Source organism: Mus pahari, chromosome 12, assembly GCF_900095145.1.
Source record: "Mus pahari chromosome 12, PAHARI_EIJ_v1.1, whole genome shotgun sequence".
In the NCBI taxonomy this organism is placed as follows: Eukaryota; Metazoa; Chordata; class Mammalia; order Rodentia; family Muridae; genus Mus; species Mus pahari.
Genome location: NC_034601.1, coordinates 26,175,638 through 26,191,432, shown reverse-complemented (window position 1 = coordinate 26,191,432; position 15,795 = coordinate 26,175,638). Strand labels below are relative to the sequence as shown.

At 40.8% G+C, this 15,795-nt stretch overlaps 1 protein-coding gene across 1 annotated transcript in view; it reads left to right on the top strand.

The window, feature by feature from the left end:
- Window positions 1–11,750, top strand: part of Acap2 (ArfGAP with coiled-coil, ankyrin repeat and PH domains 2) — a 109,228-nt gene extending 97,478 nt beyond the window's left edge. Inside the window, exons 21-23 of the mRNA XM_029544762.1 lie at window positions 251–361; window positions 2,329–2,390; window positions 7,676–11,750. Of these exons, the coding sequence (XP_029400622.1) occupies window positions 251–361; window positions 2,329–2,390; window positions 7,676–7,776 (274 nt within the window). The 3' untranslated portion in view covers window positions 7,777–11,750. The remainder of the gene's footprint in view (window positions 1–250; window positions 362–2,328; window positions 2,391–7,675) is intronic.
- Window positions 11,751–15,795: the final 4,045 nt, after the last annotated feature.

Below are 15,795 nucleotides of genomic sequence, written 5' to 3'. Positions count from 1 at the left end.
CTTGGGAGGCAGAGGCAGGCAGATTTCTGAGTTCGAGGCCAGCCTGGTCTACAAAGTGAGTTCCAGGACAGCCGGGGCTACACAGAGAAACCCTGTCTTGGAAAAAAAAAAACAAAAAACAAACAAACAAAGACAAAAAAAGAATTTTTGAATAAAGTGTTGTTTAAGTTAGGTAGAACTTTTTAGTTTTGAAGGTGAAATGGATGTTTTTGTCTTCATACTGTCTCTGAAATGCTGTTCCTTTAAACAGGCAGGTGTGCTTATTCCTCAAGCGAGGTGCCAATCAACATGCCACTGACGAGGAGGGGAAGGACCCTCTGAGTATCGCCGTGGAAGCAGCCAATGCTGACATAGTAACCCTGTAAGTGTCCCCTTCGTACCTATTCCATACTGCATGTGGCTTATTCAAATGGTCATGACTGTCCTGGAGCTCTGTGTGTAGACCAGGCTGGCCTTGAACTGCAGAGGTCCTCCTGCCTCTGCCTTCCGAGTTCTGGGATTAAACACCAAGCTCTGGGAGCCTTCAGTCCATGTTGTCTGTGCTGCTCCTCTGGGTATACTGGAGGATATGCATTCGAAGATGCAGGTTTGCTTGTTTCTCCCAGTAACTCTGTGAAGCCATTATTCTTATTATCCTCGCTCTCTAGACAAGGACACTCACCTCCGAAAATTCGAGGAATTAATAAATGTGAAAGCTAGAACTTCATAATAGAATTTCTGCTCTAATGCCTGGACTCTTGGCCACTTCTGCTGTACTGCCAGAGCAATAGAAACAGAAGCCATGATTGCCCCCAGTGCTCTCTCTTCTGTTTAATACAGTACAGAGCTAAGATTGGCATGGGTGGAGCAAAGGGGAATTTGATTCTATTGATTGAGGAGTAGAGGCTTATTAGGCTGGAGGGACAGCAGTCATTTAAACAAATTGTTCATATGGACACATGATTATTTTTTATACAGAATATGTGTTTTTGAATGTTTGGGTTATTTTTAGAAATGTGATATTCATTTCATGAGGCTGATGGAAGCAGGTTTTAAGTAACACATGATGGTTCCATTCAGGCTAAGGAAGCTGAGACTTGGTGATCCCTCTCATCTTGAGTAGAAACACCCCTGTCCATTCTGCTCTCAGTTCAGAGGAACTGTGATGTTCCACCTCGGCCAAGCTCTAGCCAATAAGACTCAGACCAGGGAGGAGGGAGGGGTTATTGTTCCTGGGAAGGCTGTTGCCACCTATATCGATCAGCAACAAGAAAATGCCCTACAAACATGCACACAGGCTGGTCTGATCCAGACAACCCCCAATTCGAGATTCTCTCAGATAACTCTGGCCCACGTTAAGTGGACAATTGAAGCCAAATAGTCTAGAGCCCTTTCAGAGCGTCCACACAGCAAAGGAATACTTCGAAGCCGTCCTTAGTTCACACGCTAGCTAACGGGAGAGGTTAGGGGATGTCAGGGACAGACACTGATGTCGCCAGTTGGAGCTTTCGGAAGAGAGCGTGAGGGCTCTGGCGAGGCTGCAGGCAGTGTGGTGGCCTAGAGGGACAGGCAGGCACTACAGAGAATGCCTTCTGTATTGCGTAGTTTTGTTTTCAGAAAATGAGGAAATAATTGTTTTTAATCCAATGTTGCCTGTCTTCCTTTTTTTTTTTTTTTTTTTTTTGGTTTTCTGTGACAGGGTTTCTCTGTGTAGCCCTGGCTGTCCTGGAACTCACTTTGTAGACCAGGCTGGCCTCAAACTCAGAACTCTACCTGCCTCTGCCTCACAAGTGCTGCGATTAAAGGCGTGCGCCACCATGCCCAGCTCCTGTCTTCTATTTTGAGGGTTAATAACTCCCAAAGAATGTATGAGCAGTATGGTAACCCTGGGAAACTTTTGGTAACCCTTAGTCACTTACTACAGATTATATATCAAAATATATTCCATTATTTAGACAGAACAAATTGCTTATGTGTTGAGAACTATCTCACTCGGGGTATGCTAATGAACTGTGGCAGGCTATCGCTTCCCCACTGTACAAGCAATAATTTCAGCAGGTTGTTATAGCAGCTAGGAATTCTCTAAAGACTGGAGGAAGCAACCTGAAAGGATTGTAGGCACCCAGCATAAATAAGAATCATTCACTATTTGCTCATGAGGGTTATATGAATGAAGGTGAGACATGGTTGTTTTTGTACTGCAGATTGCTGGTCCAATGCACAGTTTTACACTGACAGTCGCCGGTAAAGTAGTAATTGTACTGGCGCATGTACTAACTGTCTATGTAGCTCATTTGTCCATGTGTACTTGTGTGACTTCCTCTAAGAGCTCTTCTTCTTTCATTCTAGGTTACGCTTAGCAAGAATGAATGAGGAAATGCGGGAATCAGAAGGACTTTATGGACAGCCAGGTCAATATTCTACTAACAATCATACTGAAATGCAGTATAAAAAGTGCATTCAGGAATTTATCAGTTTACAATTGGAAGACTCATAGTTCCTTAGCTAACTGATGTGATATTATAGACATTTTATAATGTACTTGTAAATTGTGAGCTGTTAGCTTCTGTACTGTACTTACTGAATTCCTGGGTGGCTAATCCTGGGCCTTTCCACAAACTCCTGTTTCTATTTCGGTACACTCGTACTTACTGTATCCAGCCAGCTCTGGCTGCTGGAGCCCTTGTCTGCTGTACAGATGTCTTCCAGGAGCATTCCATGGGGAGGGTGCTGACCACCAGGCTCTCACGCACTGCAGCAGAGAGCAGCTTCCAAAAGGATTCTCGTTAGCTGGCCAGTGAACAGAACAAAATGTTTTTCTTTTTGTTATTCAGGGAATTTCTATACATTGTGTTCAGGGAAACAAATCACCATGTGTTTTGTATATAAAAAGTTAGTATGGAAAATACCAAGAAAAGGTTTATTGATGTGTTTTGTATTCCAATCTAAGAATGAGTTGTAGATTTAAAGTAAAAACTTAGCAGTAAGTTGAAAGTTCACAATGGGTATAGAATTAGTTAGAAAGGCTGGATTTTATCCATAGTTTTGCCCCAGGCAATCGTGCCCTATTTGCTGGGATAGGTAGATATATTTAGAACAGTGTTCTGTGAAGCTGATGGTGAGGTAGACTTATGAGACAAATGTCAAATCATGATCACCTCAGTGTTTATCTTGAGTGATCGTCACCTGTGGGTCATGGTGTAAGAAAAGGAAGAAAAGTTGATAAAACTCTTCTGTTTGATGGACACATGCTGGTTAGCCATCTGCACAAGAAATGACATGCATTCCAGTTCATGAATTTGAGTGTATGTAATCTGCTTTATATTCATACACATATTACTAACCATTTCAGGAATTTATGACTCAAGTACTACAGAAAGACATTCACTTTGCAATGAGCTTATTTGTTTTATAAAATATAATTGTTTTATGAAAATGAATATTTATATTATTATTTTTGAAGTGGCCTGGTGATAGCATCTCTCATTCCTGCTGAAGCATATTTTGAAATTTCTGTACTTTTGTTATCTTCAGCCACTGAGTTTAACTATAGTAATCTCTAACTATGTCAGTATGTGATACAGTAATCTATAACTGTGTCAGTGTGAGGCCATTTTTTTCTCCTCAGAGGACTGTATTTACTATTTATTTTTGGCCTGATATAATAAGGAAGAAGAAAGGGCCTGGGTCAGATAGATACTTCTAACCCTAGGGTGTTGTACTTTAATCCTATGGCTCGCAGAACCGCTAGGTCAGGATGCTCTGAGATATGAGTGTGCTAATACGGGTCAGACTCAGCATTAACTCTGGATTTCACACATTTGTTTCAGAGTTGGGTGTTAGCTCTTAAATAAGTTCTAATTTTGTAACATATCTTTAAATGATAGTATTACAGGGCCACTTCTGAGGCCTTTGCATTTAAGCACTTTGAATAAAAATTTATCAAAGAAAATGACATTTGTGAGGCAGCCCTGAACTGCAAGGTTGTAAGTTGTCATATTTGTATTTTCCTGAAACTGTAAAGGTAACTGTTAAGCCGGCTACACCTTCCTTAAGGTGTTTCACTATGCCTGCCCAGCTGGTGAGTCCGAGGTCAGAGGCCAGCAGTCAGTGGTCCCCTTGCCCTAGGGTGGGAACTTGCAAGGTCAGGACCTTCCTGTTGGCTTGAGTTTCTTCTGTGTCACCCAGGAGTGCTCGGATGCCCCTTTCACTGTGGTCCATGTGCTGTTGTGTGTAAGGATAGCAACTTCAGGTATCAGTAGGAAAAGATTTCTTTTTCAACTTTAATGAAAACCTGAAAACAGGCCTCACTTTAAAACGTTTTTGAACCATCTTCAAATTTTAATTTAGAAGTTAAAAAGTATTAATTCTGCCAGCAATGCCAGGTTAAAAATAAGATTAAAAGAAACTATTTGAAAAATATCTTGAAAATAATTAGAGTTGAAGCTCAGTTTTAGGGCCCAGTGTTTAAAGGTGACTAGTTGAGGGGTGTGCAGGTGGCGTGGTGAGCATCTGTGCTCTCTGGTCCTTGTCCCATCTGAGTCCTTCCTGGCACAGCAGATGTGCCTGGCTCCAGCAGCAGCTCTTTGCCTGCAGACTCTGCCTGACTGCTTCCTAGCCATAGGAAGGAAAAACACCAGAACTCTGGGTGGTTCGTAGGCACAGCAATTGTCAGTCTGTTGGTCGTGACAGGCCTGTTATTTAAAGGACTCAGTTATAATGCTTAGCAATCATGGACTTATATCTAAGGAACCTCATTTCTAAACTTTAGTATCTATAACCCTGTGGACTCCCATTTTTCATGGATGGTAGTATTAAGAGCAAACAGCTTCTAAAAGGAAGGTGGATTCTCCTTCAGCAGCCTCGAACTCTTAGGAGGCCTGGCCAGGTAAGGGATAGCACACATTGCTCTCAATGGCGGGCATCAGTTAGGTGCTTCCTGTTCCAGTTCTGGGTCAGGGTCAGCAGGTTCTCAGCCAGTCACTGCATTAGGGGGCCACTTCTGGTCATGTAAACATGTAGCTTCTGGAACCTCTCCAATCATTTGTAGGAGGAAAATACTCCCAACAAGTGGGACAAGATGATGCCTGTGGTCACAGAGGGTGGGTGTCACATTCATTTCAGTAGTGAGGTCACTGAGCCCTTTCAGTCAGCCTAACTGCAGTTGTGATGAATATTCTGAATACCAAAAACTAAAAGTGAATTTAAACTGTCAGTGGAAACACAGAAGTATATATTTTAAAACTTCAGAATTGTTCAGGCACATAAAACACTTGAACTTTCTGAATGGGAAAAAAATGTGGTTAAGTAATTTAAATAATATGCTTAGCTGTTTTTTGTAGTGAGCTGTTCAGTGTATTAATAGGAAGATTCTAGGATAATGTATCCCAGAATCTCGTTTATGTGTTCTAGTTCAGACAAATTAGATTTGCCTTGGGAAATTTTTCAAGTGATTAAAATTCTCCTTAAAGTTTAGATAATGAAGTTCACTTTGTGTTGGCTATTTTAAGTAAATCACGATTGTTGCTTTTGACGACACATTTTGAGGTCTAAGGAAGGTAGCATACTAATAGTGCATTATTAACTTTAAAAAACTGAATTTACTAAGTTTTGTGTGTGAAACTAGAAACTTCCTTTTGTATTGTACGAACTCTTAAATGTTTGCAGTCCGTGAAACCGATGATGATCACAGCACCACGCTCTCCTCCAAGAACGTGTTCAATTACTCCAGTGACTGGAAGGTCTTAGAATCAGTTTTGCATGGTACAATGGTTTTACTAAAAATGTACTTGTATAATATGTACTAGGTGATTTAAAATCAAACACTAGAAAATCATAAAGAAAAACAGCTCGCTACACAGAATATGCATCACTGAATGTAGAAGCCATATATTGCCATTGTACTGTTGTAATACTTGAGAACGCTCATCTGGTGCTATCTGTGAATGACTTGGTGTCAGCGTCTGCTAGATCCGCCTCCTGTTTCTTCCTGAATATATAATGCGTGCCTTTTATGTTACTTCTGGTGTTGAATGGTAAAACCAATGTGGTATTTTTGTATTATAATCTGCACTTTACACTTTCTTGGAAAGTAAAATTCTAGACTATCTGAATAGTATTTTAAAATATTTATAATGTTTACAATAAATATTTTACATATTTTAATTCAACATCTAAAAAGAGAAAAAAATTAAACTATTTTGTATGGTTTGTTAACTGTCATTTAACGCTGCGCCCTTCTCCTCTCAGTTTATTTTGCGTCCAGTAGGATGGCCCAGCCCAGGAATGGGCTGTAGTTTGTCATGTGCATAACTGGACAGTGGAATAGCCTTTAGTGTACTTCAGTCGTGGTGTGCGAGCCTTTCCTGGCCTCCAGCCGGCCTGGGAGAGGCCTTTCTCACTGTAGTTTCCCATTTTAAAGTAGATTGATTGGGCTCAGCTAATTATTTCGTGTAACGATTAAGTTTCCAGGATTCTCATAAATTGCTTTTTGCATAGACTAAATGTTAAAAGGCACTAAATGTTAAGAGTACTAACCTCATCTTATTAAAACCTGTGCATTCTGTTTTTAGGTCTTTTTACTAGACTTATCTGCCTCTCAGTCATTTTCTAAGTCTCTAGCTTTTGGTATAACACCTGTGTCTTCCACAATCTTGTTTTCAACGACTTGTCAGGTTTACTCTACTGTTAACAATAACTTAATAACAAGATTGTCATTAAATGGGACACATGGTGTCTTAGGGGAACGATAAAACTATGTGGTGACAAGAATCACACAGAATAGTGTTTCATGCTAAAGTGAAGAGAAGCATGCCAGGAGTCTGTACCAAGGTCATGCTGAGCAGGCAGCATCTTGAGGAATGCATCATCCCAAAATAAGATTTCTCCTTCGAGGGTTAATCTGTATGTATGTATATAGTTCCTCAGCAAGAGAAATTGTGTCCTGCTTGTTATAATGTCCTTATCTATAATATACATCTCCGCAAGAGTGTTGAGTGTGCACACATGTGAACAGATTCTCAGGTTTCCTTTCCCGTTTTGCATAGTATTCTTGCTCATAAGTCAGGAGATGGTGTGGAGCTCTGGTTTCATGGTCACATTCTGGCCTTTTGATTTACTGAGTTTAGTAAACAATGGATCAGATACATTAGTTCTAAACCCCAAAGCATGTGTGAACTACTTTTTACAAACAACTATTTCAGTGTAAAGTGCTCCTGGTTGATGATAGTGTGTGAAGCTTGTCCTGCCTGATGTCTGGCCAGCCCATCACCTTAGTAACAGGTGTTCATCAGAACCTTCACTAGTACCCGGCTTTACTCATTTCTTTAACTTTTATCCAAGACAGTATTTTCTTACAAAATGTGCTGTTTACTTCATTTCAAATAACCTCTCTTCTTTCGTGTGCTAATGATTGTGTTTCTTCGCATTGCTTTCAAACGCTTGCGTCTCGCTCCTCTCTCTCTGAGCTTCCCTCTGCGGCGCGTCTGAGACCCTTCTCTCAGGTATAGCCTTCCCTTTCTTACACACTTTTCTGGCATTGTTGTTAGCTGACCTTTTTCCTTCAAAACATAATATTGGGACAAAACTTTAATGAGATGTAATGAGTCTCAAAGTTGTATGAGTAAAATTGAACATTGTTTCATTAATATCTGAACTGAATACATTTTAACAGTATCTTTATTTTCCTTTCATACAGGTGATGAAACTTACCAGGATATTTTTCGTGATTTTTCTCAAATGGCATCCAATAATCCAGAGAAACTCAATCGTTTCCAGCAAGATTCACAGAAGTTCTGATCCTTTTAACAGGGGAAACTATGAAATTTGGTGAATTCTTAACGTCTGCAGCCAGAAACCCTTTTTACTTCTTTAATTCCACTTAATTTTGGTAGACATTGAATTGTTTGAAAAAATGGTGCCCGTTCATTTGGATTTTTTAAGTGAGAACAAGGTCTCTCATAATTGGGAAAGGGAGAAATCCTCTATAGTTCCTCTTTTATTTAAGAAGAAAGAAGTCTTTTCAATGGGTTGTGCTCTTATATAAAGTTGTATCAAAGGCATCTCTGAGTTCTGAGGTGCTACATTGCTAGACCTCTCCATCCTTGCCGTGGTGGGTGGGACTCTGGTTCCCCTGGGAACATTCAGTCACCGTGTCTGCATCAGGTGGGAGCCTGTTATCTTACCTGCTTGGAGCATGCGTCTTTTCTATAGCTGTCCTTATAACAGTCGGTGGCTCAGACATAGGTATGTGCGTTTTCTGGTAGCTCAGCGGAGGCCCCTCCTACCCCACCCCCACCCCCCAGTGAGTTTGCCCCTCTCTCACTCTGAGGTGCCCTTGTCCCCCAGTCTCTAGCACCATGGCTGCCATGTGAGTGGAGCACACTTTACTCTTTCGATTCATTTCGTCTTACAGTGGAAAGAAGCTTACTGTTTTCTTTCTTCAGTCACCAAGAATCCTAGCTCAGCTTCTGTTGTCAGGTTGATTTCCTGAAACCTTGACAGATCGCCACTATAATAAAACCAGATTTCAGAAGTTGGCTATTGCAAAATTGGGCTTTCTTCAAAACACGGTGATGTCAAAGATAATATTTTAGGGCATTTTTATATTTGGAATTAATTCATTTTAAGATATATATTTTTTACTGTTGTTACTCTGGTGAAAGAAAAATCTCCATGTAATGGGAGAGAAAGCTAATTTTTTTCTTGTTTATACTAAAATTTACCAGCAATAAAGTCCTTTTATTTTTTTCTACATTTATCTTGTGTACTATACAACAGTATACATTCTTTAAATTGTATCTTGTATATAGCTTTAGAATTAAGTGAAATAAGTCATTTTGAGTTCCAAAATTATGCACATGTGATATAGTTTGTCCAGTCTCACCTCTGATTGATTGGTTGATGTCTTGTCGAAGGACGGGGTGAAGGAGCTGCCTTGTAGCTCATTGCCAGCACTGTTGATGACACTTACTCTTTGCAAGCTGTTTGTAAGTAGCATTGATACTCAGCTTCACAGAAACATTTTGAAATGCATGTAAAATTATAGTTAATTAAGTAAAAACTTGAACATTTTCCCCACAGTATATAGAGCTTTATTTTAATTAAATATAAATCAGAATCTAAGTAGAAGTTATATTGAAATAAATTTGCCACCCAGATTGGGTCCCATAATTCGACCAAGTTGCAAGCATGCAGTGCATATTTAGTAAGCCACCACACATTAAGGATAAGACCCTTGTGATTTGTTTCTGAGGAAGTGCGAACTTCCACAGGCTGAAAGGATTTTTGTCTTTGCTGTCACCCCTCAGATTTGCAAGTCATCTGGCCTTGTAGGCATTTAAATAAAGGCAAAGGTCTCATGTGTGATATTTTAATTGGTATGTACTTTGAAATGTATTGTCCTAAAACATGCTCAAAGAAGAGAACCAGGCTAAAGATAGGGAAGAAAGCCCACCTCTTCCGAGGTGCTCCTTGGTTGCTCCTGGAGCTCCTCCCTCATGCGTGAAGGTGTAGGTGGGGCTCCCTGGGCTCCCTTTGGTTCTGCTGCTGGGGGTAGTTCCTCCAGACCTGCTGCCTCCCTGCTGTGGCAGTCAGTGGTGTCTTCTGCCCTTTAATGACTAGAGAGTTTTTTTTTTTTTTTAAGCCTTAAAGATTCAAGTGAAATGCCTTAAAGATTATGATGGTTCTGAATCTCTTTAGAATTCAGATTTAGCTACATCACTTAGTACTGTGTAGAGGCTGGCAATACAAGACTACATTGCTGTGGCTTACTTCATTTTCTCGATGTCATGACAAACTGAATGAGAGAAAGGACTGGGGTGTGTCGAGGCTTTTAATGAACAGTTTCAAAGGAGGCCGGCTCTTAGATGCGTTCTGCTGTGCTCGCTGATAGCTTTCTGTGACATGTGGAGGCATTCCGGTCCATGCATTAGAGAGATGGGCACACCCAGTGCTGGCTGCTTGTTCTGGTTGCCCTGCGGTCTCTCCAGGACGGACGTGCTGATGGTAGTTTCATTCTTTATTATTCATCTGTTAGTTCTTTTCCATGCTCTCACTGATGTAAAAGAATAGAGGCACTCTGAAGGGCTCGTTAAGCGCAGCTTTTCCGTGGATGTAGATAAAGGTGATCAAGCAGCAGCCATTGACCAGGCGTCATTGCATCGCATATTTAAGATTTCCAAAATTTCAAATTTATTTTTAACACAGACCTCAAAGATTAATTCCAGCATTACAGTGTACCTAACTAATTGACGCTGGTGTTCTTTGTAGTTTAGTGAATTCTGGTATTTACTTCCCCCAAAGTAATTCAGCTTGCAACTTGTACTTTAGTACATCAAAGGTGCATTTTGGGGAAAAAATATATATGCTCACATTTTACAAAACTTAAACTTGTGATCATGTTAGCAATATTTAAAAATAAAATTGTCTGCATATTAGGTATGATTATAAGCCAATCTGTGTTTAAAACTAAACTGCTACCCACTTTGAGTAATTGAACATTCCTAGATCACCCATTTAAATTAACTCTTTGTGTGGTTGCATTTTGACCATTAGCAGGACTAGAAAATGTGGTTTTTTGTTTTTGTTTTTAATGAAACCCTATATCCGTACTACCTTCAGTTCATGTTCCTTCTTGGGTCCAGGGCCTCTGACAAAGTGAATGATGAAGCAAAGGGAACTATAACCCTCCCTTTGTTCGTGTTATGACTTAGGCTGGACTTTCCTGCCACCCTTCGTCTCCTGGTGTCACGGGAGGACTTCTGAGACCGCCATGGTCTGTGACTGTCAGCCTTGTCTGTGTCTCCATCCCCAGCCTGCTCCTCTTGTTTTGCAGAGATGGTCACTTGCATTATTAGTTGGAGGCAGAGCCGACCATGACCCAGGTCTACCGTATGCTTTCAAAGCATCAGTGTCCTGAAAGGATCCCTGAAAAACAGCAGCTTTCCCTGCCTTTGGACAGGAGACTTCAGATACTCTGGAGAACCTCATTATGGAGTTTAAAGGAATAGATTGGAATTTGAAAGCATCAAATTGTAGAAAAGTCTACATTTTCTTTTACAATACAAAACATTAATAAAAGGAAAATCTTAGAAAGTTAAACTCACCATTTATTACCCTGTAATGTTTTCTAATGAAAACCAATTATAAAAGGGGGGCTGGCTTCGGCCTGGCTGATCCCTGCCACCTCCCAGGGGGGTTCTTGTGGGCATCTTCTTCTTCTGTTTACGTAGAGGGGGATCATGTGGACAAAGAAAGATTCAATTAAATACAATTTTTCTTCGTATTGATCTTCTCACTATCTTATTTTCTAGATCTATCTCATTCCCCAACCTTATTTGGGGTAGTAATTAATTTTTAACAGGGAAAGCTTGCTGTGTTATCGAGATTTTTAGCACTATTTTACACGAAGACTGAAGGTTAGCTCTTGGAAATGACAAGTTCCTTTAAAATATATGTTTACTTTGCTCTGTGAAATTTCTGGATCATTCCGGTCATCAAGGCTGATCACATGTACTATCTCTTGCTACCTGTGAAAAGGATGTAAGAGTATGTAACCAACACTCCATTGCTTTTTATTAGTATGTAGAGAATTTGTATCTAATTAATGAATGTAGTTTTACTGTAGTTTGTCATTGTAAATGGAACAAAGTACATTATCTTTATAGTTATTCTAAAATGTACATTATGTAAGAATTGTAAATATACTTGATTACTTTGTATGCTGAAAATTTACAATATTAAGTCAATAAAAATATCTCACTTCTGGCACAGTTGTTATAAATGCTCCAACTTCTTTTGAACTCTGTTGGATTCAGTCTCAGATGTGCTCTAGCTGAGGCCCAGTTTGGCTTTTCCACCTGTCAGGTTATGGAGGTCCTTGTTGATCCTATTTGCTGATCACTTCAGTTCAGAAATCCATGTAGATACTTAAAATATCTTCTCCCTGATTCAAGAGATGGTGCAGCCCCTACGTTGTACACTAAAGACCACAGACTTTTTTGTTTTAAGAGACTTTCCCATTGTAGTTGCTATGTCCGTTGGAATTCCTAATCTTGGCAACCCAGCACACTTCCATCCTTTTAGTTAACAAAACCCCGCTTCTGTGTGAATGGGATGGAAGGAACTTAGAGCTGAAGAGCAGACCCACAAGCAGAGCTCGGTCCCAGACCCTGAATGATTGATCATTCTTATAACCCTGCATTTCATTTTCAGAGTAGTCTCTAAGGAGAACTGGCAGCAAGTGTTTTTAAATGAAGGCAAACAGCCCGTTTTCTTTTCTTATTCTTTTCTGGTTTGTTTTGTTTTGCAAAACCATCATCACTGCTAAAATAAAGTCTAAGTCACAGACAAGGGCTAGGTCTGATGTGTGTGCTCGTAATCTTAGCATGCCAGTAGAGGCGACATGAGCCTGCTCCAGACAGGCAAACCAGCAGTCAGAAACCTCACCTAGAAAACAAGGCTCAGTGTAAGGAAAACCATTTCTAATTCTGTTACTTACCTGTGCTGTCCAAAATGGAATCCACTGGCTACAAAGTCGCTTGTTAATTTCATGTGCATGTGTGTGCATGCTTATGTGTTTGTGGGTGCATGTATGTGAATATATGTGCATGTGTGTCCTTCAGTGTCACTCCTCAGGCACAGGTTATATGTTATTTGAGGAAAGGTCTCTGGATGGCTTGTAACTTGTCACTTAGGCCAGATGACCAATAAGCCCCAAGGATCCTACCTCTGCCTCTACAGGGGCCATTCTGAGTTTACAAGCATGTGCCAGCGTGGCCAGACTTGGAGAGTCGGGTTCTGGTGACCACATGTGGATGCACCTTGTGCTGTGTGGCAGGCACTGTATTGCCTGAGCTGTTTGCCCAGTCTGTACAAATCCAAAATAAAATTAGGCCATGATGAGTTAAGTCTTTCGGCACATGTGGCACCTTGAGAACTCAGCAGCCACATGTGCCTAATGACTGTTGTTCAGGGCAGGGTGGGTCATAGATTCCATTCTCTTTGACGGACGCTGGTCGGGAAGCCGCTGCCGTGGTATAGCAGCCCATCTGGACCTTCAGTTGGTGTGCACTGATGATAGAGCAAACAATACTGCTTTATGATCTTATTTTACTTAGATGGGGAATATTTTAAAAATTTGGTAAAATTTCAGATACCAAAGTAATTTTTAGTCACAGGCTCATTGGCAACATTTTCCTTTTCTTAGAGCCCCTCCCCTCCTCCACCTCCAAACCCTGGGACCAAATTCCAGATCATTTAGTATGAATCTTTGAAAGGATCTTGTATAATGAAATAACACTTCCTTAACTGCATAAAATTATCAGATCTTTCCAGTTGTCTCAAATATGGCTTTTCCAAGTCAGTTCACCAATGTTCATACTCTGTAGTTGGCTGATATGTCTCTTAAAATGTATAGGTTTTCTCTATATTAAAAAAATTATCTGTGTGCAGTTGCTGAACACATCAGGGTTTTTGTTTGTTTTTGAGACATGGTCTTATGCTAGCCTTGGCTAGGCTGGAACTTGCCAGACTAGGCCAGCCTTGAAATCAGAGATCTTCCTGCCTCTGAATCTATCATTTTCAATGACTGCACTATATTACCTGCTTAAGCATTTCTTTGGTGGTTGCTTAACACTAATCCTTTTGCTATTAGAAATCTAGCTCTAAGAGAGAAATCTTTAGGAGCCAGGGCCTTAGTCACACAGGACCACAGCCATACACAGTGGCTTGAACTACCAGCTGGCTCTGAACTCAAGCACTGTGGCTTCTGCTTCCCAGATCACTGTGACTGTTAGGGCTAAATATTTTGGTCTATTGTGCTTTCTTTGGTACAAGGATAAACTCCTAGAAGTGAGATGCTGGTTTGGTAGGTGAGTATTCTAAAGGCTTTCTCAGTGTAGCAGATGTTGTGTTCAGTAGAGGAAACAGATATATAAAATCACAGTTCTCTTGGAGTCTATTCATCAAAGAAACATGGACTAGGTGATCTATAGGTGGCTGTCAGAGTCACGGAGGATGGTTAAAACCCCCACACTAGACAGGAGGAGTTTGGAGACCATAAGCCATGGGCTGAAGTACATCCAGAAAGTATGCTACAGGAAAAACCAGCTGCCTGATACCTGCTCAGGAATTACATGCTTTGGCCAAGGTTAAACTTTACTCCTTGAGTTAACTGTGCACATCAGGATTCTGTCTATATAGCCATGTTGTGATACACAAAGTGCGTGGATTTTAAGCTGAGGAAAGGCCGCTTACCCACACCTGAGTTTTTCCTTGCTATTTTCCCTGCTAGAGTACACACCAGACAGGAGTGGGGGGGGGGCTTCCTTCCCTTTGTTCACTGTCTCCTGGGTGCGCTCATGCTTGGGATCAGTAGGTCGTGTAGATGAGCTTAGTGACGCAGTGGCTGCCATGAGCCCACCGTGCAGTTTATGTGGTGGTATATTTACTTAAGCCACAACATTAAATTTTCCTTATGGGCAACAAATACGAGGTGGTAAGCTACAACTCAGGGTTAAACTCTGGAACTGAAAGTGCTGCCTTGGTTGAGGTTCTTTCTTTCTATCAGACATCAGGGAGTAGGACTTCTGTGAAGAATTATTTGAGTATTTTCCTGACTTTGGTTTAATTTAAGTTGCTTTATTTCTTTGGCATCAATTAAAGGGCTAAATCATTAGTTAAAAAAATTGTAGAATAACTGGAGAGAGAGAGAGAGAGAGAGAGAGAGAGAGAGAGAGAGAGAGAGAGAGAGAGCCTACTTGATTGATGGGTGGGGACTAAAAGGCACAAGTTGCAGAATTATTTAGAGATTTTTGGGTAGTATTTATAAGCACCCCAGAAAAGTTGTGGCTATTAAATTTTTTTATACCTAATGGATATTTACATGTATTTTTTAAAAGTTTAATGTCTTCTGGATATAATTATTCAATGTCAGGCATCTTACTGTCTTTATTATCTGTGATGGTAATGTTGGCTTTACTTTACATCTGGGCATAATTGTTTTCAGAGTAACCAGGGAACCTCTGGGTGTGTAATAGTTAGTAGCCATAGAGCTGGCCTGGCCATCCTGTCCCATGCCTCCCAACCGTGAGCTTTTGGAAAATACAACTCAGAACTTGAATTATTCACTGAATTTGAGTTGTGCTTTGGAAATCACATGTTTTGGCCTGTTGTAAATATCTGCATATCATGGAGTCGTGTGGATCGGGTGACTTTACAAATTGTGTTCATGTGGCCCTCTGGGGTCCCCCTGCCCGTGGTGAATAGTATGTGTTGAACCCACCAGGCCTGTTTCAAAGGTTGGATGCTTTTCAGAAGTTGAAAAGGGCAGAGTTGGAAAGGCCTGATGCTGGGGCAGGTAGGTGAATGCCATCCACAGGGAAAGGCTTGCCTGTCGCAAGCAGGAGCGCGTGTGCATTTTTTATCTCCACCTCTTTCAATCATGCAATCCAGTTTCATGATTGTTATATCACCAAGTCTTAGAAACTTCCTTCTGATTTAAATGTTTCAGCGATAGGTAATAAGTTTCCTAAGTGATGGAGAGGCATCTAGAGTTTCAGAGAGAAAGCGGGAGGGAAGGAGAGAGAGAGAGAGAGAAAGACAGAGAGACACAGAGACGGAGAAAACACGTGTAGACAGAAAAGTTAGCTCTTTGGAGTTCAGCATTCATTTTCACAAATCGTATATTGAGGCGTTCTTTCAAGACCCAGATTCCCTTCCTCATCCCACTGAGCTGAGTGTAGCTGGCCAACGCCCGCCTTCCAGGCTTTGGTGTCAGCCATCTCAACCCTGACAGCCAAAATCTGCACGGACCAT